The sequence below is a fragment of the Ascaphus truei genome, chromosome 3 (assembly GCF_040206685.1).
Source record: "Ascaphus truei isolate aAscTru1 chromosome 3, aAscTru1.hap1, whole genome shotgun sequence".
Classification (NCBI taxonomy): Eukaryota; Metazoa; Chordata; class Amphibia; order Anura; family Ascaphidae; genus Ascaphus; species Ascaphus truei.
This window is the reverse complement of record NC_134485.1, coordinates 72613607-72638944: the sequence shown is the minus strand read 5'-3', so window position 1 is coordinate 72638944 and position 25338 is coordinate 72613607. Positions and strand designations below refer to the sequence as shown.

At 43.4% G+C, this 25338-nt stretch overlaps 1 protein-coding gene across 1 annotated transcript in view; it reads left to right on the top strand.

Annotated features, from left to right (window-relative positions):
- LOC142491549 (pyruvate dehydrogenase (acetyl-transferring) kinase isozyme 3, mitochondrial) overlaps positions 1 to 25338 on the top strand; it is a 68978-nt gene that overhangs the window by 7844 nt on the left and 35796 nt on the right. Inside the window, exons 2-3 of the mRNA XM_075594271.1 lie at positions 15666 to 15807; positions 24774 to 24845. Of these exons, the coding sequence (XP_075450386.1) occupies positions 15666 to 15807; positions 24774 to 24845 (214 nt within the window). The remainder of the gene's footprint in view (positions 1 to 15665; positions 15808 to 24773; positions 24846 to 25338) is intronic.

Genomic DNA, 25338 nt, shown 5'->3' with positions numbered 1-25338 from the left:
TAATTTCTCCCCTGTTCAGTTTCTCAGCCGTAACATTAAATTTTAAGTAGAGTTGGCTTTTGGGATTTATTTATTTTTTGCCAAGTTTTGAAGCAGTGTGTTTCAACTCCTGGGACCCCCTGCTGCCCAAGATACATGCCTCTGAAGGTGTTGTGGTAATAGCCCTGGCTGGACACGGTCATCTCTTGCGGCTTCCTATTGACCTGTGTAATGCAAGACATTGTAAAGTGAACAGAGATACTGGCAGCACATTTTAGAGGATAGAGATATATACAGCTAAACCCCGTTATAACGCGCCTCGTTATACCGCGATTCGGTTATAACGCGGTTTTCCCGTGGCTCCCGTTTTAAAAAAAAAAAAAAAAAATTACAATTTTTTTTTTTTCATTTTTTTTTTTGCACACACTGCACACACTGCACACACTCACTGCACACACACTGCTCATTGCTCACACTGCCACACTGCACACACACTGCACACTGCACACACACTGCTCATTGCTCACACTGACACACTGCACACACACTGCACACTGCACACACACTGCTCATTGCTCACACTGCACACACTGACACACTGCACACACACTGCACACTGCACACACACTGCTCATTGGACACACTGCACACACACTGCACACTGCACACACACTGCTCATTGGACACACTGCACACACACTGCACACTGCACACACACTGCTCATTGCTCACACTGCACACACTGACACACTGCACACACACTGCACACTGCACACACACTGCTCATTGCTCACACTGCACACACTGACACACTGCACACACACTGCACACACACTGCTCATTGGACACACTGCACACACACTGCTCATTGCTCACACTGCACACACTGACACACTGCACACACACTGCACACACACTGCTCATTGGACACACTGCACACACACTGCACACTGCACACACACTGCTCATTGCTCACACTGCACACACTGACACACTGCACACACACTGCACACTGCACACACACTGCTCATTGCTCACACTGCACACACTGACACACTGCACACACACTGCACACACACTGCTCACTGCACACACTGACACACTGCACACACACTGTACACTGCACACACACTCCTCATTGCTCACACTGCACACACACTCACACACACTTACAGACACTCACACACACTCACACACACTTACGCACACGCACACACAATCACACACACTCCCACGCACACTTACGCACACTTACGCACACTTACGCACACTCACGCACACTCACGCACACTCACGCACACTCACACACACTTACACACACTTAGACACTCACAGACACTCACAGACACTCACAGACACTCAGACACTCACAGACACTCACAGACACTCACAGACACTCACAGACACTCACAGACACTCACAGACACTCACAGACACTCACACACACTCACACACACTCACACACACTCACACACACTTACACTCACAGACACTCACAGACACTCACACACTCACACACACTCACACACACTCACTCACACACACTCACACACACTCACACACACTTACACACACTTACACACACTTAGACACTCACACACTCTTACACACTCTTACACACACACTCAGACACTTACACACACTCACACCCACATACACACACCCATATACACACACACACTTTCTCTCCCATATATACATACACACACACACTCTCTCACTCTACACAGATGGGGGGTGGGGTCGGAGCACAGGAAAGGCCGCGACCAGCACCACCACCCGCTCCCCCCTCTCCTCCCGCGCAGGCAGCGGGAGCGCCAGGGACAGCGGTGGGGAGAAGAAACCCCCCGCTACCACCTCCATGCAGGCAGCGGGATCTGAGGTAAGCGGCGACCTGAGGGACATCCCCGCTCTCATCTCCTGCCCCGCGGGCTGTCACGCGGTGACAGGGGGAAGCGGGGACAGGAGGGACATCCCCGCTCCCATCTCCTGCCCCGCGGCCTGTCACACGGTGACAGGGGGAAGCGGGGACAGGAGGGACATCCCCGCTCCCATCTCCTGCCCCGCGGCCTGTCCCGCGGTGACAGGGGGAAGCGGGGACAGGAGGGACATCCCCGCTCCCATCTCCTGCCCCGCGGCCTGTCCCGCGGTGACAGGGGGAAGCGGGGAGTGGAGGGACATGCCCGCTCCCATCTCCTGTCCCGCGGGATGAATATGCGCTAAAGCGCGGCGGCCATTTTTTTTTCTCGCGACCCCGTTAGTAACGCGGTGGTCTCGGGGTGGACCCCGAGACCCGCGTTATAACGGGGTTTAGCTGTATATATATATATATATATATATATATATATATATATATATATATATATATATATATATATATATATATAATCTCTATCCTCTAAAATGTGCTGCCAGTATCTCTGTACTCAGTATATATATATGCTTTGCCATTAAGACCAACCTCACACTGATGATACCCATCAAGGTTGAAACATGTATGTGAGTGGGTCTAATGGCTTAGCATCTCATCCCAGCCTCTGTCTAAAAGCTGTGTTTAAAACAGCATGCATTGGCTTGAGGATTGGCTTGTGTAATACGCTTGAGACAAAAGGTGGCACTGAGTGCTCATTTGCATGTCATTTCCCAGAATCCTTTGCTGCAGTGGAAGTGCTGTATGCTGGGTGACAATGGGGAAAGACAGGGTTGCAGACCTGTCTAAGACATGCAAATGAACATACAGTAATATTTACAGTTGCTTTATATATATATATATATATATATATATATATATATATATAATCAAAAAATAAATAGATGATACCGTTCTGTGGCTAACGAAATGCTTTTATTTGTTACTCGCACAAATAAAAGCATTTCGTTAGCCACAGAACGGTATCATCTATTTATTTTTTGATTATTGAAGCTCGGCTAACACGGTACTGATACCTCTACACATATATATATATATATATATATATATATATATATATATATATATATATATATATTAGAAAAGAAAAAAAAAGCGCCATCCCATATAGCAATAGAAAAATTAACAGGAAAATGTATTGTAAAATGAAAGCTTGGTTGCTGGACATAAACACTAAAATAACACACAGACAATAAAGGTGAAACTGATAAAAACAGAACAGAGGGGTAATATAAGACAAAAATACAATGGTAAAATACTAAATAAAATCTCCAATAGATCTATTGTGGATGAGTGATGCAGATGATAGGTCTCTAGTGGCATAGATCAAATAGCAAAATGAGGAGAGTATAGTAGCCGTGTGTATTTAGTATTGAGGTGTCAGTAGCTTGGCTTATAATGTTTCTCCGTGTGGAAAGATTGCTGAAATGAGATAGATAGAATAATTTTTTTACATTTTTTTTTTTTTTTAATATAGAATATATTTTATATAGTGATAGAACGGCGTAGATTCAGCTCGGGGGTTCACTAATTGGCTGCAGCAGAAGTGGACCAAAGATGCAAAGTTCTGTGGGGAAAATCATGTGACCAGGTAGTCACTAGATACAATTGGTGCATTGCTAGAGAGAGGACAGGGCTTTATTAATTTAGAAGTAATGATTATAAAGATCTGTTTCTTAAATAATTAGGTCAATTGTGTCACATACTGTATATTTATTTACTATGTCAGAATTTTCCGACCCAGGATTTAAGGCAGGGTAGGTTGTAACTTTCTATGGTATAGTTTAAAGATATGGAAATATTGTGGCTACACCACACCCCCATTGTAGTCTTTGGACAGAGGCCATGTCATGCGCCTGTTGGAAGGTATGATAATGTTGTGACCCCACTCACATGAAACAGTGGCATCCCCAGGTTAGAAAGCAAGGTTGTATGTTAATTATGGTGGTAGTATGGTAATGTTTGGGTCCTACCCATTTTGGCTTGTATTGGAAGTGGCTGGGAAAAGAAATTTGTATCAACACGCATGGTCCATGGTTTTAAATATGTGGCCATTTTCATCCAAATTTTTTGATGTTTTTATATGATGGTATTTTCTGTAGATGTTATCACTTTTTTTTTTCAGCCTAACTTTAGGAACAAACTATTTTAATATACTTGCAATTAATTTAAGTTTTTTTTGAAGATTTAACATTTTTAAACCAAGATGTCCACCATACAGTTAGGTCCGGAAATAATTGGACACTGATACAAGTTTTTTGTTATTTCGGCTGTGTACCAAAATAAATTCAAGTTACAGTTAAATAATGAATATGGGCTTAAAGTGCAGTCTATCCGCTTTAATTTGAGGGTATTCACATCCAAATTGGAGGAAGGGTTTAGGAATTACATCTCTTTAATATGAAGCCCCCTCTTTTTCACAAAGGTGAACGCATGTCCATGCGTTCCAGACTTAAAGCAGTCATTGCCTGCAAAGGATTCTCAACAAAGTATTAAAACTGAACATTTTATTTATGATTGTGTTAATTTGTCCAATTACATTTGAGCCCCTGAAATAAGGAGACTTGTGTATGAAAATGGTTGCAATTCCTAAACGGTTCATACAATATTTTTGTTCAACCCCTTGAATTCAAGGTGAAAGTCTGCACTTCTATTGCATCTCGGTTGTTTCATTTCAAATCCATTGTGATGGCGTACAGAGCCAAAATTATGAAAATTGTCCAATTATTTTCGGACCTAACTGTACATACTCGGATCACTCCTCAATATGTCAGTATGTGACGTACAAACACGAGATGCATATTGTAGTGAGTCAGCGTCTTTAAAGCTGCAGTTCAAGCAATATCCTACATGTTTTTTTTTTAATCAGTTCTGTACTATGAGAAAATGCTTGTAGCATTTGTTTTTTTTAAACAATTTTAAAGACATTTTTTAATGTATTCTAATGTAGCAAGCATTTTTGTTTCTATAGAAACCATTTACAAAGTCACACCCCCTTCCTCTTCTGAGACCGGCTCTGGCACGCCCCTTTTGCCCTCTCTAGCAGTGCACCAATTGTATCTAGTGCTTGCCTAGTCACATGATCATCCACACAGAACTTTGCATCCTGGGTAATCTTGTGCAGCCCTAACAGTGAATTAACCCCCGATTTGTCGATTGATTACAGGAGAACGGATCGATTGGCAACTTAGCTAATCACTTGTCAGTGTGCAGATTGTATTGATGCACATACTGAATGAAAAAATAAAAATAAATAAACGACAGCTTGAACTGCAGCTTTAAAATAGCATGCCACACACACTAACCTGTAGATCTGATTTAGAGACGAAGATAGTCCATGTACTGCAGATGACATATCTCCGTATTGCCAGTAATTTTGGGGACCGCCATCCTGGACCCCTGCTTTCCCTTTATGTCTCAATGACTTGCTATGACCAATACAGACCTCCGGCCCTCAACAACTCGTACAGACCCATCAAGCCTCCAATGACCAGTACAGATCCTCCATAATCTCTATTTTCAGCAGGCCTACTTATCTGCCAGGACTGTGGTCGGAGATATGGCTGATTTAACCATCTGGGATCCCTGTAGCAGACTGAAGGAAGGTCTTGATGAGCAATTGTGTAGCGTTTGGAGTGGGAGAAAATGCATTTCACTGTAGATGGCAAAATAAAATAACTACATTGGGGCTACTGTTTATTAATCACTGCTCTGCTTCTCTAAATCGGGCGTGACAATAGACGGTTGTACCACCAATGTGCACCACTTCCTGCATGACAAGAAGTGCCACTTGGCACTGCTGTTTAGGTGTATTTTCTAGGCACCATGTCAACCTGCTCCCCAGAATTGTGAAGCCCCACGATTATCGAACTCGGTATGCAATATATTATCTGGAAGTTGTACTAGTTTTGTGGGACTTGACCTTTTGACTCTGCAGTCTTTTTGTGATTTTTATTCTGCTCTTTAACACATTTGTCCTTTGTATCCTTTGGATACCGAGTTACAAAACATTATGTCTCCTCCCTGGCCTTTTCAGCAACTCGTTTTTTAATTTATTTGAACAATAGACGATTAGTGTCAAAGTGCTACTCGTGGATTAATGAATGACTGAAGGTCATATCAGGCCAGTAACTTTGGCAGGTTGTCGGTAAACCGTAGCTCTGGGCTCTGTTCACTACTGTATTTTAAAACCGGGCAGTAATTACATGTTTAGTGATTGGGCCACAGAGCATTACATTTTGACTCTAATATATATTTTCCATGCTGGAAGCCAGGGAAGGGTACTGATACCATATATATTTATCATTTTTAACCGCTTTGATGCCAGGGGTGCCAGCATAGTTAACCTAACAGTGAATTGATTACAGTGCATTCCCACTTAGTCAAAAAAAGCTATTGCAATGCTCATTACTACTTGCGAAAAATGTAACATACATGTATTTGAAAATGTTTCTGAAAATCCTTTCTCATTGTTGAAAAGGATTGTCCCCATGCATTACAGAATAATACGTGGTTCTTGGAACACTTTGCATAAATCATGGCATCTTCTATGGCATAGAAGTTACAGATAGTGGGCTATTCCAAAAGACACCTTATGGGCCTATTCACATGAATGGGCTCTCGTTGGGGCTGGAAAGTGTCTTCTGAAATCGCACCACTTAGTACATACTGACCCTTATCTTTTTGTTACTGGAAGAGCTTTCATTGTACTGCAGAGTAATGTGTAGTTTGACATCAACAAAGCTTTTACAACTTGCTGCTTTCTAATAAGCATTGCAGATCACCCCCATCTCTGAAAGGAACAGGCTGCAATATAAAACGAATGTAACTATGCACTTCCAACAATATTAGACCTTTTATCTGTATAGGGCAGAGATATAAAAGCATTATGGCAACAATGAAGTAAAATAAAAGTAGATTCTTTTATTACAATTGCTACAGTAGAAACTGCCCCCCCCCCCAAAGTCTATAATCTAATAATTATCTATTGTTTATATTACTTTAAATTGACCCCTTTGGTTCCCGGAGGGGCCGCGGCACCATAGTGCGTCAAGCAAATCACGATTACGGCGTCATTTAATCCAGAAACAAGAGGCGTTCTCTTCTGTTTCCTTGCATTTCGGATTTGCATTCTGGGGCACGGAACTCTCTGTCCCCTGAAAAACGAGCACTTAAAGGGCATGACATAGCCACTGCCTAATGGGGCCTGTGGAGTGTCAGACCCTATGACTTGGTGACTTTGTCCTAAGGCACACATAGTAATCAACCGAGTCTCTGCCCGCAATGCTTACAATCTAATTGTATGATTCACGCAAGGCTGCAGCGGTCTACATACAATATTTTAGGCCCATGTCCCATAATGCTTACAATCTTATTGTTGTCACAGGGACGTAAAATGTCTTTAACCAGTTCAAGGAGCTGATATTCAAACTGGAGTCTCCTTCTGCAAAAGCAGTGAGGTTGTAACTGAGCCACTCCATCTACCAATGATAATACCATATACATTAGAATTATCGTTTAGGTTGTGGGCAATTTGAGTAGATCTACAATATCAGATATTGACTGAACTTCAGAGACCTAAAATTCAGAAAGGAACACCAGCAATTCTTTTTAAAGCAACTCTGCGTTGCTCAATTTTAATTTTGAGATATTTTACCTGGAACGATACATCCGACCCCACCCTTTTTTTTTTTTTTTTTTTTTACATTTATTATTTATTTTTATTTTTTAAAGTGTAGGAAGAAAGTTGTCCCTTGACACTGAACTCAAGCTATTTTCTGCTCCAGCGATCCCCTGGTTCTTGAGATGCTAACTGGGGAAGTTAAAGGATTGAAATATCCATAACAGGGGGACAATGCCATACAAACAGATATCATTTCATAATCTAAAAAAAATATTTCTTAGTGTGGAAGTAGGACTGGTTACAAGCTTTATGGAGATCTTTCGCCTGGTTGTGAGAAATGTATTTGTTATGCTATTTATTACAGAACAGGTGATCTATAGTTTTAGCTTGCATGTGCAGTACACAGATAGCTACTGCTTCCCTTCAGTGTGTGTGTGTGTGTGTGTGTGTGTGTGCGCGCTCTAGAGCAGGAGTGCACAAACTTCTTAAGCTCCGGCAGCCGAAGCATTCGCGCCCCTCCTCTCCAAGGACTGCGTCAAATGACGTCGCGGGTCATGTGAAGTCACGTGACCCCGCCACGTCATTTGACACACATTGCCATGGCGACACGTCACATGACCCGCGTCGTCATTTGTTGCTGCGTTGCCATGGCCGAAGACAGGGAAGAGAGGAGTTAAGCCAGTTAGAGGCCTCATGCCTCCCCGGCATTTAATTTAAATGCTGGGGGGAAGAGCGCGGGCCTCTGTAACTGCCGCGCGCCCCCCTGTGCTAGAGCAGGGGTAGGCAAACTGGGGGGGGGCACGCCCCCAGGGGGGTGCAAGGTTTTCTGTAGGGGCCGCAGCAGTTTCAGAGGCCCTGCACTCTTCCCGAAGGCATTTAAATTAAATCCCGGGGGAGCGGCGAAGACAGAGTTACAGAGGTAACTTCACTTACATTGGCTTAGACGGCTTCTGGCAACGTGACTTCAGAACGCCGAAGCCAAGGTATGGAGGGGGGGGGGGGGTGAAGGAGGGAGAGCCGACAGGGGAAAAAGATTATGCACCCTTGTGCTAGGGGATATAAAGCGGATAATATCAAATAGAGATTGTAAAGTCTCCTGGATGTGGTCTATCGACATGATTACAGTATATCGGTGCCCTTTAGAAATAAAAGCAGGTTTACGTGGTGAGTTTGTGTTGTGTGGTTAGCAGCATTGAATGGAAACAGACCTGTGAGACGACAACTCCACATTTAAAAAAGGCTAAGTACAGGGTCATGTTTCCATTGAGGAAGACAAACTTCCAAACTATCTGGATGATGGCAGAGCATATATGTATTTTGTACTTCTAAAGACAATTTTATTGCATGTGGGTTACAGATGTTTACATGACAAGCCATACATGACTATTCCAGAAATGTCCAAAAAACAGTCATGCCTTGTTAGTGATTTAAGGTTTTTGAATATAGTAGTGGCACCCCTGAAACGCATTTATAACAGACGTTTCCCGTGGCTGCTCACCTAGGGTTTCCCCTTTCTTTTTAGCAATCATTTTTAACTTTATCCAAAAATCCTTGTAGCAAGGTCTCGGTGGATCCGTCCAATTACAATATTTGCTCATCTGGATATAACCATACTTTACCAAGAAAAAGCCAGAGTCTGGAGTGAAAGTCCAATTTGAATAGGTTGCAGTAATATGATACTGTGTGGTTGGTTGCCTTTTTAAAAACACATCAGATATGTTGGGGTTTGTAGAAACAATTGTATTGTTCTTGGCAGTTTTTGTAAATATTGTAACCTGAATTTAGGGTCGGCTTTATTGTCCTTATCTCTGTTATCTTTCAAATTTTCATTTAGTGCCACATTTTTTTTTTATCACACACACATGAGTGATAATCTATCGCTGCCATTTAATTATTTTTTTTTTTTTTTTTAAGATGTACATTTAGCTTTCAAAACCTCCCAGGTTTTGACTTTATTACACTATAGTTTCATCTATGAGGAACCCTAATGCTGGCACCCAAAAGGTGTCGCAACCTTCAACGAATGAAAATGTTCCCATGTCAGGACCAATACGGCTACCAGAACATTGAACTGCTCTCTGATTCTACGTAAGCCTGCCCCTCCCAATCTGAGACCCTCAAGAATAGCCATTATTCTAAGACCCCACTGTAAATGAAACAAAAGAACATTGTAAAAAAAAAAAAAAAAAAATCAAAATACATACATTTACAAACCTATTAACCTAGTTTAATCATTTTTTCCGATATCCCTGTCATTGGAGACATTTGTTTCAGTCTGTACGTAGAAGGCAGGAAGGTGTTCTCTCAACAGATGAACGTGTAGTCTTTTCAATATTACTCAGATTCCGTATTTTCCAGGCTAGTACAATTTTCGCTTTCTGTGGTTTCTGTGCTCTCGCAATGTTCGCAATATCTGTTACTGTTCTATAGCTGACAAAACGAGAGTAAATTGATAATCAACTGGGGTGCTGCACCTACTTAGACCAGTAAATAGATGAATAGTCTTAGTGATGTAAGGTGGGTGCAAACTGTGAATGATTAAGTGAACATCAAAAACGAAGTAGAGGGTACAGGGAGGTGTACTGGTATACGCCGAGAGAAATCACTTAGTTGCACACCACGCAAAGTAAAACTTTGCATTTAATAAATTGATTAAAACATATATCACTGTAGTAGAGTCTGAACAGTAATTAAAAAATGAGTACAGTAGGGCCCCACTCATTCGGCGGGTTCCGTACTAGGCCGCCACCGTAAACCGTAACCTAGCATTTGCTATGTCCACTGGCAATTTTCCGTCTTTCCTACCCTTCTGCGCATACACAGACCCGGCCGCCCCCCTTCTGCGCATGCACGAACTCGGCCACTCCCCTGTTCTTCGTATGCACGACCTCGGCTGCTCCCCCTTCTGCGCATGTGCAGAAATGGCAGCCCCCTTCTCGGAATCGCCATATTGGCAAGAAGCAGAGAAGCAAAACACAGAAGCGGGGCTGTACTGTAATAGTAGGATGGGGTGGGGAGGGGGTAGTAAGCAGCAATCACTTAATGCTCCCTACCGAGAGAGGTGCATCGATACAGGCGTGCTACTGTATCAGAGAGACTGACTAATAAATGCATGCAATGAGTATCTCTGATATGAATGACTGAGCACGCTTAAAAAGCTGTAATACTGGTAGAAGCGAACAGCAAGGGGATCCTGGTAATCAAGGAGAAGTCAGTATATGGCTACAACAGTGGCAGTATATAGACATGTAGCACCATATCAATTTAAATGGTTTTCTACAGAGTAGGCAAAAGTCTACCAGCATGTGGAGAGGTAGCTATAGTAAAAATGTACACACATGTAGCACCATATCACTTTAAATGGCTTGCTACAGAGTAAGCAGAAAAGCTGCCAGCACATAGGAGCAGCTATGTAGCTGTAGCTAATCAGACCCCAGCTCTCACAATGCATACAGTGGCAGTGAGTGTGACCGCCAGGGTGGAACCAGGATGCTGATCAAGGAAAGCCAACTGTGGAGGGGGTCCTCGTCACTAGCCTAACTCGTATATCCCACTGGCTGTGCCCTACTAATTCTAGGATATCTGCCGCGCCCACTAGCACAGGCCCATAGCGGTGTCTCCTAATATCACATTACATGCCGTGCCCTATTACGGAGCTTCGTCAGGGGCCCCTGCTATAGGTCTGTATTAGTGGGCACTTTTATCTCTGGACTCGCAGGTGCCCGAGATACTTGCTGGTTTAGTTGCCAGTGTTACTGTTCCCACTAGAAAACTCAGCATGGCGGCCAAATCCTACGGGTCTCCCATATGAATTGAATGCCTTAACGTCATAGGAGTGATAATGATGCAGCTTCCTATTGGATGGACTCCGCGGCCATCTTTGAAAATTCAGAAGGTTAACCCGCTTTTACACTGCTAAGTATGTCAGGAAGCTGGGGGGGGGGGGAGGTTCTCGGAGGTAGAAATAGTATGGATAATCTCGGTAGGACCCCAGGGTTCGAATTCTATTAAAACCTATTAACCTATGTAGCAATTTGGAAAATATCTTTTCTTTTTCAATGCAATGAAAAGAATTGTAAAAGCCTTCAAAAAAATTATAGGTCATGAACAGATTTGCTACATTTTATTTAGTGTTACAGACTATATTTTGGCTGCAGAATGGACCGGCTGTAAGTGGCAATGCAATATGTCATTCGTTGGCTTGTGGTAGTGTTACTATAATAGAACAGCAATTGTAGTAGGCACAGAAAGGTGTTGCGCTCACTGATTACAAAATTGCTTTTGTACCAGGAAATCTAGGTACGCTTTGTGGTATTAAGGAAATGATTGTGCATTCTTCTTTGCAGCAACACAAATTGAAATAATACTCAGCAAGGAGCTTCTCAATGAACATTGCGTCAAGCATAAAGAGTAAAGGCTGTGCTGGATTTCAGTCTAAAGTGCCTCAAGTGAAAAGAAATCTCTGATTAGGTAGGAGCTATAGAAAAGTAGCAGATATTGCGAACATTATGAGAACACGGAAAGCGAGAATTGTACTAGCCTGGAAAATACTTTAAACTGCGCTTTATTGAAAGGACTACTGTAATATCAAGTTAATTGGTCTACTGTTAGACGCAATGGGCATTTTACAATGTATGTGCAATGTGGGTGATTCTATATTTTGGTATCTTGGTCAAGATGGAAACAATTATGCAATGAAACTATGTTTCCCATTTTTGGTACAGTTGAACTTTTAGATTTTCATTGAAAGTCGCTTGTTGGTTTTTGAACGTGAAATGTATTATTGTTGCCTTGAATATTTTTTTTTTTTTTTTTTTTAAAGTAGAGCTTTCTTTAACTCCGTGATTTCCAACCGGGGTTTGCGAGCACTCCTCAGGGGTTCCGCGGCCTCCAGGGGGCGAGAACTGGGACAACTCTCCCAGCTGTCCCAGGCCTGGCGGCTGCACCCCACACAACAGTGAGCCGATATCAGCAACAGCAGCTACCTGATCACTGCTCTTTCCTCTCCCTGCTTCTGCCGTCAACTTCCAGCTGACAGGAGGGAGGGGGAGAGTGTGTGGGAGGGGAGGAGTAGGAGGGGCAGAGGAGCAGATGTGTGGGGGAGGGGGAGAGAGTGTGTGTGTGTGTGTGTGTCTGTATGGGGGAGGGGGAGAGAGTAAGTGTGAGAGGGGGAGAGTGAGTGTATAGAGGAGAGAGGGGGAGAGTGAGTGTAAGGGAGAAAGTGGGGGGTGGGGAGGGGTGAGGGTTGGGATTCCCCAGAATTTAACTAGTGGATGGAGCAGAAGGGCCACAAGCTTGCTATAATTTTTTGTTTTGCATTAAAACAATATTTAAAGATTTTGTGAACATTTACAACATCTGTACCATCTACATTATCTTATTCTACTAGTGAGTTTTTGTGAATAACTACATTTGGGTGCTTAAGTAACTGGTATCAGATTACCAGGAACAAAGAGTTCATGGGCCACATCACGGCCCTTTGTGGGCTGGAGCTACACAGTTACATAGTAGATGAGGTTGAAAAAAGACGTACGTCCATCAAATTCAGCCTATGCTTAATTTAGACAACAGATACTTTATCCTATATCTATACTTACGTATTGATCCAGAGGAAGGCAAACAAAAAAACCCCAGTGACCTATCATCTGATAACTCATAAGGGGAAAATAAATTCCTTCTTGACTCCCAATATTGGATTAATTCCTGGATCAACATCCTTCCCATATATACTTATTTGGTATATCCCTGTATACTTTTGCTTTCTAAAAAGTCCAACCTTTATTTTTTAACAAATATATTGTATCTGCCATCACAGTATCCATGGGTAATGAATTCCACATTTTAACTACCCTTACTGTAAATAACCCTTTCCTTTGTTGCTGGAGAAATCTCCTTTCTACATTAAGGGATGACCCCATGTCCCTTGTACTGCACTTGGGATAAATAGTTCTTTTGAAAGCTCCTTTTATTATCCCCGAATATATTTGTATATAGTTATCATATCCACTCTTAGACGCCTCTTTTCTGATGTAATAATCTAAATTAGCTAGCCTCTCGTAAATCAGATTATTCATCCCCTTTATTAATTTTGTGGCTCTTCTCTGCGCACACTCTAATTCCATAATGTCTTTTCTAAGGAGTGGTGCCCAAAATTGTACTCCATATTCAAGGTGTGGTCTTACTAATACTTTATAAAGGGGCATAATTATGTCTACTTTCCTTCCATCCATTGCCCGTTTAATGCAAGATAAGAGCTGGTTTGCCTTTGCAGCTACTGCATGACTTTGGGCACTATTGCTAAGCCTGCTGTCTACAAGCACTCCTAAATCCTTCTCCATCAAGGATTCTCCTATTTTATACCCGTTTCATTTGTAAATTGCCTGTTCTTATTTCCCAAATGCATAACTGTACATTTATCTGTATTAAGCCTCATTTGCCATTTACCCACCCAAGTTTCCAGTCTCTCCAAGGCCTTCTGGAGAGAAATGACATCCTGCTCTGATTCTACTACCTTAGGCTGAGTCCAGGGTGAGCGCTTAGGCGCTGACCCGTGCTGAAGCACGCTGACGCTTGTCAGTGAACCCCTGTAGCCGCAATGAGAGCGGCTTTAGCAGGGGCTCGCGCACGCCTTCAGAGACGTAGGTCTTAGCAAATTTCAAATTTGAGCGCTCACGGAAGCGCAGGGGCGGTCACGTGAGCGGTTCGCACTCAGCTCCGTGACGTCACTGGCCCGCCCTCGGACGGCGCGCGAACTAAGGCCAGGGAAAGCACCCGTTTTCCCTCAGCCTAAGCGCCTCCGCACGGCTGCACTCTCTATGGACTCAGCCTTACACAATTTAGTGTCATCTGCAAAGATGGAGGACTTTGCTCTCTATGCCAACCTCAAGGTCATTAATAAACAAGGTAAAAAGCAGTGGTTCCTGTACAGATCCTTGGGGTACAGTAGTACTCCACTCACAACTTGAGCCCAACCTGAAAAAGTTACTTTTATTACAACTCTCTGGTGTCTATCCTTCAACCAGTTTTCAATCCAGATGCAAATATTTTTGACCTGCAGGCTGCCAGCTGTAGAACCCAGTTGGAAAGCATTTGATCATTGCCTTCTGTTTTGAAATCTGTCTTCTGAATTATTCTTTTAGACTTACATTTGTGTAACAACTTAATGTACTGTATGTTTAACTATAAAACAGGCATTAATGGTTCAGATTTCACTTAGATGCAACTCTAACTCTTATTTTTGCTTGTACTGTACTGTGGTGCCTATCTTTTTACAATCAAATGTATAACCTGTAATCTGAAGCATTTATTAAGGCAGGGGTGCTGAACTCCAGTCCTCAAGCCACTTCCAACAAGTCAGGTTTCAGGATATCCCAGCTTTGCACAGGTGGCTTAATCAGTCCCTGCTTCAGCACAGGTGGCTCAATCAGATCTGATTGAGCCACCTGTGCTGAAGCTGGGATATCCTGAAAACCTGACCCCTTGGAGCTGCTTGAGGACTGGAGTTGAGCACCCCTGTGCTAAGGCATGAAGGGCCTCATGCAGAGAGCAGCGTTATCGGGGGAAGCGCCATTTTTTGGCAAAATCTGCCTTTAGAAAGGCAGGTAATGGCGAGTTTTGAAACAAGCGCCATTTTTTTTTTTTAATTTGAAAATTTCGCCGCGTGGCTGGCGAGAACCTACATCTCGCCAGCTTTAAAAATTTCCAAATTCAGAAACGCGCGAACGCCATCTAGCGGCTGTTCGTACCAATAACATGGCGCAATTTTCTTCAATTTTCTCCGCCAACTAAAGTTGGCAAGAAGCAGGAGCTCGCCGGCTATAGGGGAAAAAAAAAAAGCGCGATTTTTTTTCCCCCTTTTCGGCAGCGTGCATCTCCTCATTTACAATTCTCCACATGCAGTAATGGTATAAATAGCGGATTTCGCCCATTTCTGCATATGGAGAATAAAACTCTCCATTAAACCAACTTTTTATTCCCCTCGCCAATTTTAAAAAGCGCTGCTCTCTGCATAGGCCCCGAAGTCTTTTAAATGGGAATAAAGGTTATAATTGCCCTATTCAACAATGTGTCATAAAACAAACATGCCTGTGTAATTCCCAATAGTGTCCTTTCTTTTTTTTTTTTTTACTGTAGGACGTAATAATGCCTGTGAAAAAACCTCGTACCTCTTCTTACGAAAGGAGCTCCCGGTCCGGCTTGCAAACACCATGAGAGAGGTCAATCTGTTGCCTGATAATTTACTCCAAAGGCCGTCTGTAAAGCTAGTTCAGAGCTGGTAAGAGCAAACCGCAAATCACAAATACAGTTGAGTCATTATGGCCGAACATTTGAATCATTTGAAACTGCTAAATGATCTTACATTTGAATCCTTTCCACCCCCAAACTACTACACATTTACTCTGAATAATTTTGTTGATGGTAAGGACTTCGGGGGAATAACTCTTTTTAGTTTCACTTTATTGCTGGCGAGTGTAGCCTTATACTCCTTTATTGTAATTGATATGCTTGCATGTTATAAGCAATACAAAAGAACACATATTACTGCAATGTGTTTGTGACAGTGCAGAGACTGTCTTTTGAATCCAGCAGAGCGTGTACTCACACATTCCCCTTTCTTTTGTGCATATCCCAAATCCGTGGCAATGATGTATCGTTCTGTATCCCTGTACGTCTTGGTGTAGGGTGACCTTCGTGAATAAGGTAAAAGACCAATAGTGCAGACTAATAGCAAATGTTATCGATATATGGATAAAAATGATACTCGCATGGTGTCTGATAGTAAAAAGCATTATGAGCATTAGCGAGTGCAGGCTGGGATCCCTGGCGTTTTCACCACTCCTCTCCTCAACTGCGCTTGCGTCTCTCGTATCGGCTCCCGCACTTCAGAGTTGGGTGCCCGGATGATGAGCAGGAGAACCGGCAGCACTATAGTAGCTTCCTACACAGTGATTAACAGCGATTTCACTCAACGCGTTTCACCGGCTTGCGGTTTAATCAGGAGCTGGTGAAACGCGTTGAGCGAAAAAGCTGTGAATCACTGTGTAGGACGCCAACACCGTGCTGCCTGTATAGAGTATACACAACAGGGTGCAGTAGGGGAAATGCACGTCGGGGATTGATGTGACGTCCTAAAGCGAGGCGCTGCCATCTTGGTGCAGCAGTAGCGGACCCAAAGATGGCCTGTATCGCCGGTTTTTTCTCTCTCCATGTCATACCAATACCTTGCCTATACATCACACGCTATATCTAGTAAGACCATACTATCTAGCTTTGGGTCATAGCTTCTCATTTATACCTCTGACCTATTGTACTAGCTTCTTTTACCCATTTTATCAGTTACTGTGCACTATATATATGTCTGTGTTTTCCATCACTGATTTTTGAGACCACGGCATAATAGGCTGTCCTTTGCACATATACCTTTGCATTAGATCTAACTGAGCAATCCTCACATACTGACCCCTTGTTATGCAGCTGTAATAATATCCTTATTGCCCTACTGTGACCATCTATAGTAAATATGTGAGAGATATTTACTGTTGTTTTATACACATTATTTGCTGATACTGTGGTGATATGTGTATTTGTATTGTGGGCATGTATACATTCATTTATATAAATTGATGTGTGTATGTATATATATATGTATGTATGATAGATATATATTGTGACAAACGGCTTACTCCGGGGCTCCGTCGTTTGTCCGGGACTGTTTAGAACACGGTCTTTTAGGGTAGGTTAAATGATGAGGCGTCACGTACTGTTCCTTTAAACAGGCTATGCCTGGTTTATTCAGTCCCAGGCACTGAGACTGCCACAGTGCATACAACAGAAAACAGATCAAAACAAAAGCTGCTCACCTGAGCGATAACTTAACTTAGATATCCCTGACTCAGGGTTGGAAGTGGCTTTTCCACTTCCAACATCAAAACACGGTACTTTTGCAGTCTTACACAAATGAACAGAAAGATTGAACCTGTTTGGGGAAGAGGCTTCTCCCCTCTGTAGTTCAGCAGCCTTCCAGCCTCCTGGCTCTTGTGGGGAGACCAGAGCAAACAGGAAATCAGTCTTTCATACCTGATTCCTAATTAGCATGACAGGTGACAGAAATCAGGCAGCAGACAAACTCTGGTCTGGATCTCTCATCCCTCAGTTCCAGCGCTTGCCAAACTGTGGGATGGAGTGTATGTATTATAAGGCTGCACTCCCAGGCCAAACAGGATAGAAACTGTCTAGTATCCTGGGAGCCCTATATACGGAATTTATTACCATCCCCTGGTTTCTGTCACATATCCTCCCCCCCAGCTCAGACCTCGAGGGATGAGCGACCATGGATATTAGGGAGTGCATCCTTGACAACCCGTCAGCATTGCCATGTTTGTGCCCTGACCTGTGTTCCACAGAAAATTTAAAGGGTTGTAGGCTTAGGAACCACCTGGTCACTCTAGCATTCTTTTCCCTGTTTTGACACATCCAGGTAAGGGGTGCATGATCTGTGACCAACCGGAATTTTCTCCCCAACAGGTAGTATTTGAGCGTCTCTACAGCCCACTTTATTGCGAGACACTCTTTCTCTACTATGGAGTAATTTTTCTCCTGGGGATTTAGTTTCCTACTTAAATAAAGGATGGGGTGCTCCTCACCTTGAGACTCCTGGGAGAGTACCGCCCCCAGCCCTACCTCAGATGCGTCGGTTTGGACTACGAACTCTTTGGAGAAGTCAGGTGTGACCAACACTGGTTGGGCACAGAGAGCTTCTTTCAGGCTTCTAAAGGCCTGTTCGGTTTCGGGGGACCACTTTACCATTAGCGGTCCTCTTGCTTTTGTGAGGTCAGTTAGTGGGGTTGCCTTAGTTGCAAAATTGGGAATAAACCTTCTATAGTACCCAATTAACCCCAAAAAGGTCCTTACTTGTTTTTTTGTAACTGGCCTTGGCCAATTTTGTATCGCCTCCACTTTGAGTGTTTGGGGTTTGAGTAAACCTCTGCCAATAGAATATCCCAGATACTTGGCCTCCTCCAGACCAATAGTGCATTTAGCGGGGTTAGCAGTTAGTCCAGCAGACCGGACTGCGTCAAGCACAGCTTGGACCTTTGGAAGGTGGGATTGCCAATCTTCACTATGGATTACCACATCATCCAGGTAGGCGGCAGCATACCGAGCATGTGGTTTTAAAATTTTATCCATCATTCTTTGGAATGTGGCGGGAGCTCCATGTAAGCCAAAAGGCAACACCTTATACTGAAAGAGGCCGTCTGGGGTTGAGAAGGCTGTCTTTTCTTTTGCCCTTTCTGTGAGGGGAACCTGCCAGTACCCTTTTGTTAGGTCTAGGGTTGTGAGATATCGGGCTTTGCCCAGTCTCTCTACAAGTTCATCTACCCTGGGCATAGGATAAGTATCAAATTTTGACACCGCGTTTAGTTTCCGGTAGTCATTACAAAACCTTGTTGTACCATCTGGCTTTGGGACTAAGACTATAGGGCTGTTCCACCCACTTTGGGATTCCTCAATTACACCTAGTTTTAGCATTTTTTTAACCTCTAAACTTATAGCCTTTCTTTTGGCCTCTGGGATTCGGTACGGTTTAAGGTTAACTCGGACCCCCGGTTCAGAGACTAGGTCATGTTCAATTACGCTAGTTCTACCTGGCCGTATAGAGAAGATTTCTTTGTTTCTTTTCACTAAATTCTGAACCTCTCGTTTCTGATGAACAGACAGGGTTTCAGCTATGCTAACCTCTGGGTCAGTTTCTTGATTCTCTGACGGACCTGGGGGTACTAGGGTTAACAAGACTTCTCTATCTTTCCAGGGCTTGAGTAGGTTTATATGGTAAATTTGCTCAGGTTTCCTCCTACCTGGCTGTCTTACCTTATAATTTACTTCTCCCACTCTTTCCAAGACCTCATATGGCCCATGCCATTTAGCAAGGAATTTACTCTCCACGGTGGGAACCAGAACTAGTACCCTATCACCTGGAGAAAAAATTCTGACCCTAGCACCCTTATTATATGTATTCCTCTGTGCTTCTTGAGCTTTCTCCATGTGTTCCCTCACTATGGGTAGGACTGCAGCAATGCGGTCCTGCATCTGGGCAACATGCTCTATTACACTTCTGTAAGGGGTAACCTCGTGTTCCCAAGTCTCTTTGGCTATATCCAGTAAGCCCCTTGGGTGTCGGCCATACAATAGTTCAAACGGGGAGAAGCCAGTGGATGATTGGGGAACTTCCCTAATGGCAAATAACAGGTACGGTAACAAACAATCCCAGTTTTTCCCATCTTTATCAACCGCCCGCCGTAACATGCTCTTTAAGGTTTTATTGAACCTTTCCACTAAACCATCTGTTTGTGGATGATAGACTGAGGTTCTGAGATGCTTGATTTTTAGGAGTTTACATAGCTCTTTCGTTACTTGGGACATAAATGGTGTTCCCTGGTCAGATAGAATCTCTTTAGGAATCCCGACCCGGGAAAACAGAACTACTAACTCTTTTGCTATGTTTTTAGCTGAGGTGCTACGTAGGGGAACTGCCTCCGGATATCGGGTGGCATAATCTAATATTACCAATATATGCTGATGTCCCCTAGCAGACTTTATTAGGGGTCCTACTAGATCCATAGCAATCCGGTCAAATGGTACCTCTATTATGGGAAGGGGTACCAATGGGCTGCGGTACGCCTTGAACGGGGCGGTGATCTGACATTCTGGGCATGAGGAACAATAATTCGTAATTTCTGCCAGAACCCCAGGCCAATAGAAGCTTCGGAGAACCTTTTCTTTTGTCTTTTCCACCCCTAGGTGTCCCCCCAATGGATGACTATGTGCGAGGTGTAATACTACGTTACGGAATGTCCGTGGTACCAACAATTGTTTAGTTGTAACTGATTTCCTTTTATCTACCCGATATACTAGGTCGTTCTCTACCTCGAAGTAGGGGTAAGCAAGTGACCTATCTGGTTGGCCAGGAGTACTATTCTGGTCCCGTATATTTCCCCTTGCTACCGCTAATGTGGGGTCCTCCCACTGGGCCTTCTTAAAACTCCCAGGACTGACCTCTAGGTCAGCGAGGGTCTTATCCGGTTCTGGGGTGGTAAGTGTCTGCTCAACATCTTGATTTGGGGTATTCCCTACCAAAGTAGTGATGGGGAAGGGAATTTTACAGCACTCCTCCTTTTCCCCCTTCTTATTTGGGCCCTCGTCAACCTCCATTTCTGAAAAAGGGAAAGGATTTGTTTCTTCTAATACTTCGTTATGGTCCGCTATTGAACTCTGGGCGCTATTCTGAGCGGGGGACCACATTTTTAGAAAATGGGGAAAGTCGGTCCCTATTAACACATCATGTGCCAGTTTGGGTACAATACCCACCTTGAAATCTAAAGAACCAAACTCTGTTTCAAAAAAAACATCAACAGTGGAATATTCATGATTATCCCCATGTATACAACAAATTGCCACTCTTTGTGAACTGTTTCCCTGTTTCTTCTTAATGGGCAAGAGGTATTCGGACACTAGTGTGACCATGCTCCCAGAGTCAAGAAGTGCCCGAACCCTCTTACCATTAACCTTTACAAATGCCCACAGATGGTTATTCAAGGGGTCCTCTGGGCTAGGGCCCATACATTGGGACAACAGCGAATAAGGTTCCACGCTGTTGCATTGCATGGGCTCATCATTTAGTGGGCAGATTTTTGCTGTGTGGCCCCTCTCATGACAATTTACACATTTAGGTACATAGTCTGTGTCCCACTTAGAGCCTTTTCCCGGCTCCCCATGTTGGCTATTGCCCTTAGTGTGCGAACCACTGTTGCTGGTGCTGCGTGAAGGTGTTCGCCGCTCTTCAGCGCCCCTTAACCCCGGTACCCTTTTACCGTCTCTGGAAGAGTCCTGGAACCTCGGGTAGTGGGGTTGCTCCACGACTGTGGGTTGCGGGTGCTCTTCTGCTGCATTGTACCTTTCTACGAGGGCCACAAGCTCATCCGCATTGTGGGGGTCACTCTGACTGACCCAACGGCGTAAGGCAGAGGGAAGTTTCCTCAAGAACTGGTCCATGACCAACCGTTCCACGATGTGGCTGGCTGAGTTGATCTCGGGTTGTAGCCACTTCCGGGCGAGGTGGATGAGGTCATACATCTGGCTTCGGGTGGCTTTATCCATCGTGAAGGACCATGCGTGAAACCTTTGGGCGCGAACAGCCGTGGTTACGCCGAGGCGGGCGAGGATCTCGAACTTCAATTTTGCATAGACGTTAGCTTCGGCTGGCTCTAGATCAAAGTAAGCCTTCTGGGGTTCGCCGCTTAGGAAGGGTGCGATTAGACCAGCCCAATCAGCTTCTGGCCATCCCTCTCTCTGTGCCGTGCGTTCAAACGTGAGAAGATAGGCTTCCACATCATCCGAGGGTCCCATCTTCTGAAGGTAGTGGCTTGCCCTGGTCATTTTCGGTACTGGGGCTGCCGCTGCCAGTGGAAGGTTACTGATAGTCCGCCTCAGGATCTCGAGTTCCTGCTGTAAGCCCTGAGCGAACCGCTGTTGCTCCTCTCTCAGCAAGCGGTTTGTCTCTTGCTGGTTTGCATTCGCGTTTTGCAGGGCTTCATTCGTCTGTTGCTGGTTTGCATTCGCCTGTTGCTGGTTGGCATTCGCCTGTTGCTGGTTGGCACTAATCTCTTGCTGGGCTATTAGCAGCTGTTGCTGGGCTGCATTCGTCTGCTGCTGGTTTGCATTAGTTTCTTGCTGGGCTATTAACAGCTGTTGCTGGGTTTCATTCGCGTCTTTCTGGGCAGCGACATTGCGTACCAGCGCACCCACCACGTCTTCCATCTTGTTTGCAGAGGATGAAAAAAACTTTTTTTTTTTTTTTTTTTTTTCAAAGTTCTTCAACCCGCAGACCCCCTAGTGCTCTGCCCGCATTCTCCACCATATGTGACAAACGGCTTACTCCGGGGCTCCGTCGTTTGTCCGGGACTGTTTAGAACACGGTCTTTTAGGGTAGGTTAAATGATGAGGCGTCACGTACTGTTCCTTTAAACAGGCTATGCCTGGTTTATTCAGTCCCAGGCACTGAGACTGCCACAGTGCATACAACAGAAAACAGATCAAAACAAAAGCTGCTCACCTGAGCGATAACTTAACTTAGATATCCCTGACTCAGGGTTGGAAGTGGCTTTTCCACTTCCAACATCAAAACACGGTACTTTTGCAGTCTTACACAAATGAACAGAAAGATTGAACCTGTTTGGGGAAGAGGCTTCTCCCCTCTGTAGTTCAGCAGCCTTCCAGCCTCCTGGCTCTTGTGGGGAGACCAGAGCAAACAGGAAATCAGTCTTTCATACCTGATTCCTAATTAGCATGACAGGTGACAGAAATCAGGCAGCAGACAAACTCTGGTCTGGATCTCTCATCCCTCAGTTCCAGCGCTTGCCAAACTGTGGGATGGAGTGTATGTATTATAAGGCTGCACTCCCAGGCCAAACAGGATAGAAACTGTCTAGTATCCTGGGAGCCCTATATACGGAATTTATTACCATCCCCTGGTTTCTGTCACTATATATATATATATATATATATATATATATATATATATATATATATATATATATATATATATATATATATATATATATATATATATATATATATACCATAATACTGAGTTAAGTTATGGTGAGTAAAAAAAGTGACAAAAACCCTCCACATGAAAGCAAATATGCAAATACAACTGTTTGCTCATCTGCATGTCTTAGGCAGGTCTGCAACCCCGCCTTTCCCTATCATCACCCAGCATACAGCACTTCCACTGCAGCAAGGGATTCTGGGAAATGACATGCAAATGAGCACACAGTGTCACTTTTTGCCTCAAAAACCATTTTTAACATGGTTCCCTATAGGCTTAAGCTTGCTGCATGGTCACAGCTTTGAGCACAGCCAGGGTTAAGGTGCATACCCAGAAAACCACCCACAGACAACCCCACACTGATGAGACCCATCAAGGTCGAAACAGCTGTCTGTGGGTGGTTTTCTGGGTATGCACCTTAACCCTGGCTGTGCTCAAAGCTGTGACCATGCAGCAAGCTTAAGCCTATAGGGAACCATGTTAAAAATGGTTTTTGAGGCAAAAGGTGACACTGTGTGCTCATTTGCATGTCATTTCCCAGAATCCCTTGCTGCAGTGGAAGTGCTGTATGCTGGGTGATGATGGGGAAAGGCGGGGTTGCAGACCTGCCTAAGACATGCAGATGAGCATACAGTTGTATTTGTGTATATATATATATATATATATATATATATATATATATATATATATATATATATATATATAGCCTGCAGGTTACCTACTGCGCTGCTGCACCAATTAGATATGTAGGTTTGTTATCTTATATTTATATCACGTACCTCCCATCATACCATCATACATACCTTATCAGGTGACTTTATTAAATGGTATATAGAGGTATATGCTATATTACATCAATTGTACACACCTAGGCGTTTGGCCTCATGAGGATTTTTAATTACACTGTGTATTATATGTTCACCTGTTTATCAATTTATTATTAAAATGTTATTATTTTTTTATTTTTTAGTCCTATGTGGACATATATATATTATATATATATATATATATATATATATGTCAGTTTCTGGCTAGCCTCTGGTCTAACGACCCTCTTGTAGAGATATTTGGAATCTCAAGGACTATGAGTCCATGTATCTCTTTCCACAGCGAGTGCTAGATATAGGATCTTTTCAGGTTCCGTTTGGAACCTACCTTGTAAAAATGATACAGATACGTAGTTCTCATGCTTCACTCTTTTTAACCTCTCGACTAATAATAGCATTCACCGCAGCCCAATAGCCGCACTTAACGGTAACTGCTATTCACTTGAATTGCTGTCAGTGCACAATCGTAGCTTTCAAGCTTTTTGTCCATCTCCCCCAAACCGTCTCATCATAAGAGAGATTAGGTAAAGATTGTGAAAAAAAAACTCCAGTGTGTCTTAAAAAAAAATACTCCTACTTTCCTGGTGGTTTTTTCCCTACTGGTTGCAACCACCAACATTTAGCCTATTAAATATATTAATGCAAATGGTTTATTTGAAAACAAAATTAATTTAACCTGCTAGTTTTATTTTTGAAAACTCTGTGAACAACCATGTGATGATGCAGAACAATTCATTTGGCGACGAAGCCTCTTTGCTTTCTGGGGGAAAAGAAAAGGCTTTTATGTATTTCTTATTTCACTCTTAGGTATATGCAGAGTTTTCTTCAACTTTTAGAATACGAGAATAAGAGTCCAGAAGACCCAGATGTTTTGTACGAGTAAGTATTTTCAGTTCCCTGTCCTTGATGAAGAACATGATGATGTACCATCCAGTAAACATGCACTTTACATTATTGCAATGTTTGTCACTGGGCAGCTTGTAATATCTGCTATTGTGCATTACTGCAGGGGTTCTCAACTCCAGTCCTCAAAACCCACCAACCGGCCAGGTTTTCAGGATATCCCTACATCAGGACAGGTGGCTCAATCGAAGACCGCACCACCTGTGCTGAAGCAGGAATATCCTGAAAACCTGACTTGATGGTGGGTTTATTATTTTTAATAAATATATTTTTCCCTTTTAATATGTGTATTAATGCAATCCACACAACGATAAGTATTTAGCCAAGTTGCAGATCGATCAGTTCTCCTGTGATCGATCGGCGAAGATTCGGCTCGGGGGTTTACTAAATGGCTATCCGTGCAGCAGAAGAGGGCCAAAGATGCAAAGTTCTGTGGGGAAGATCATGGGACTAGGCAGTCGCTAGATAC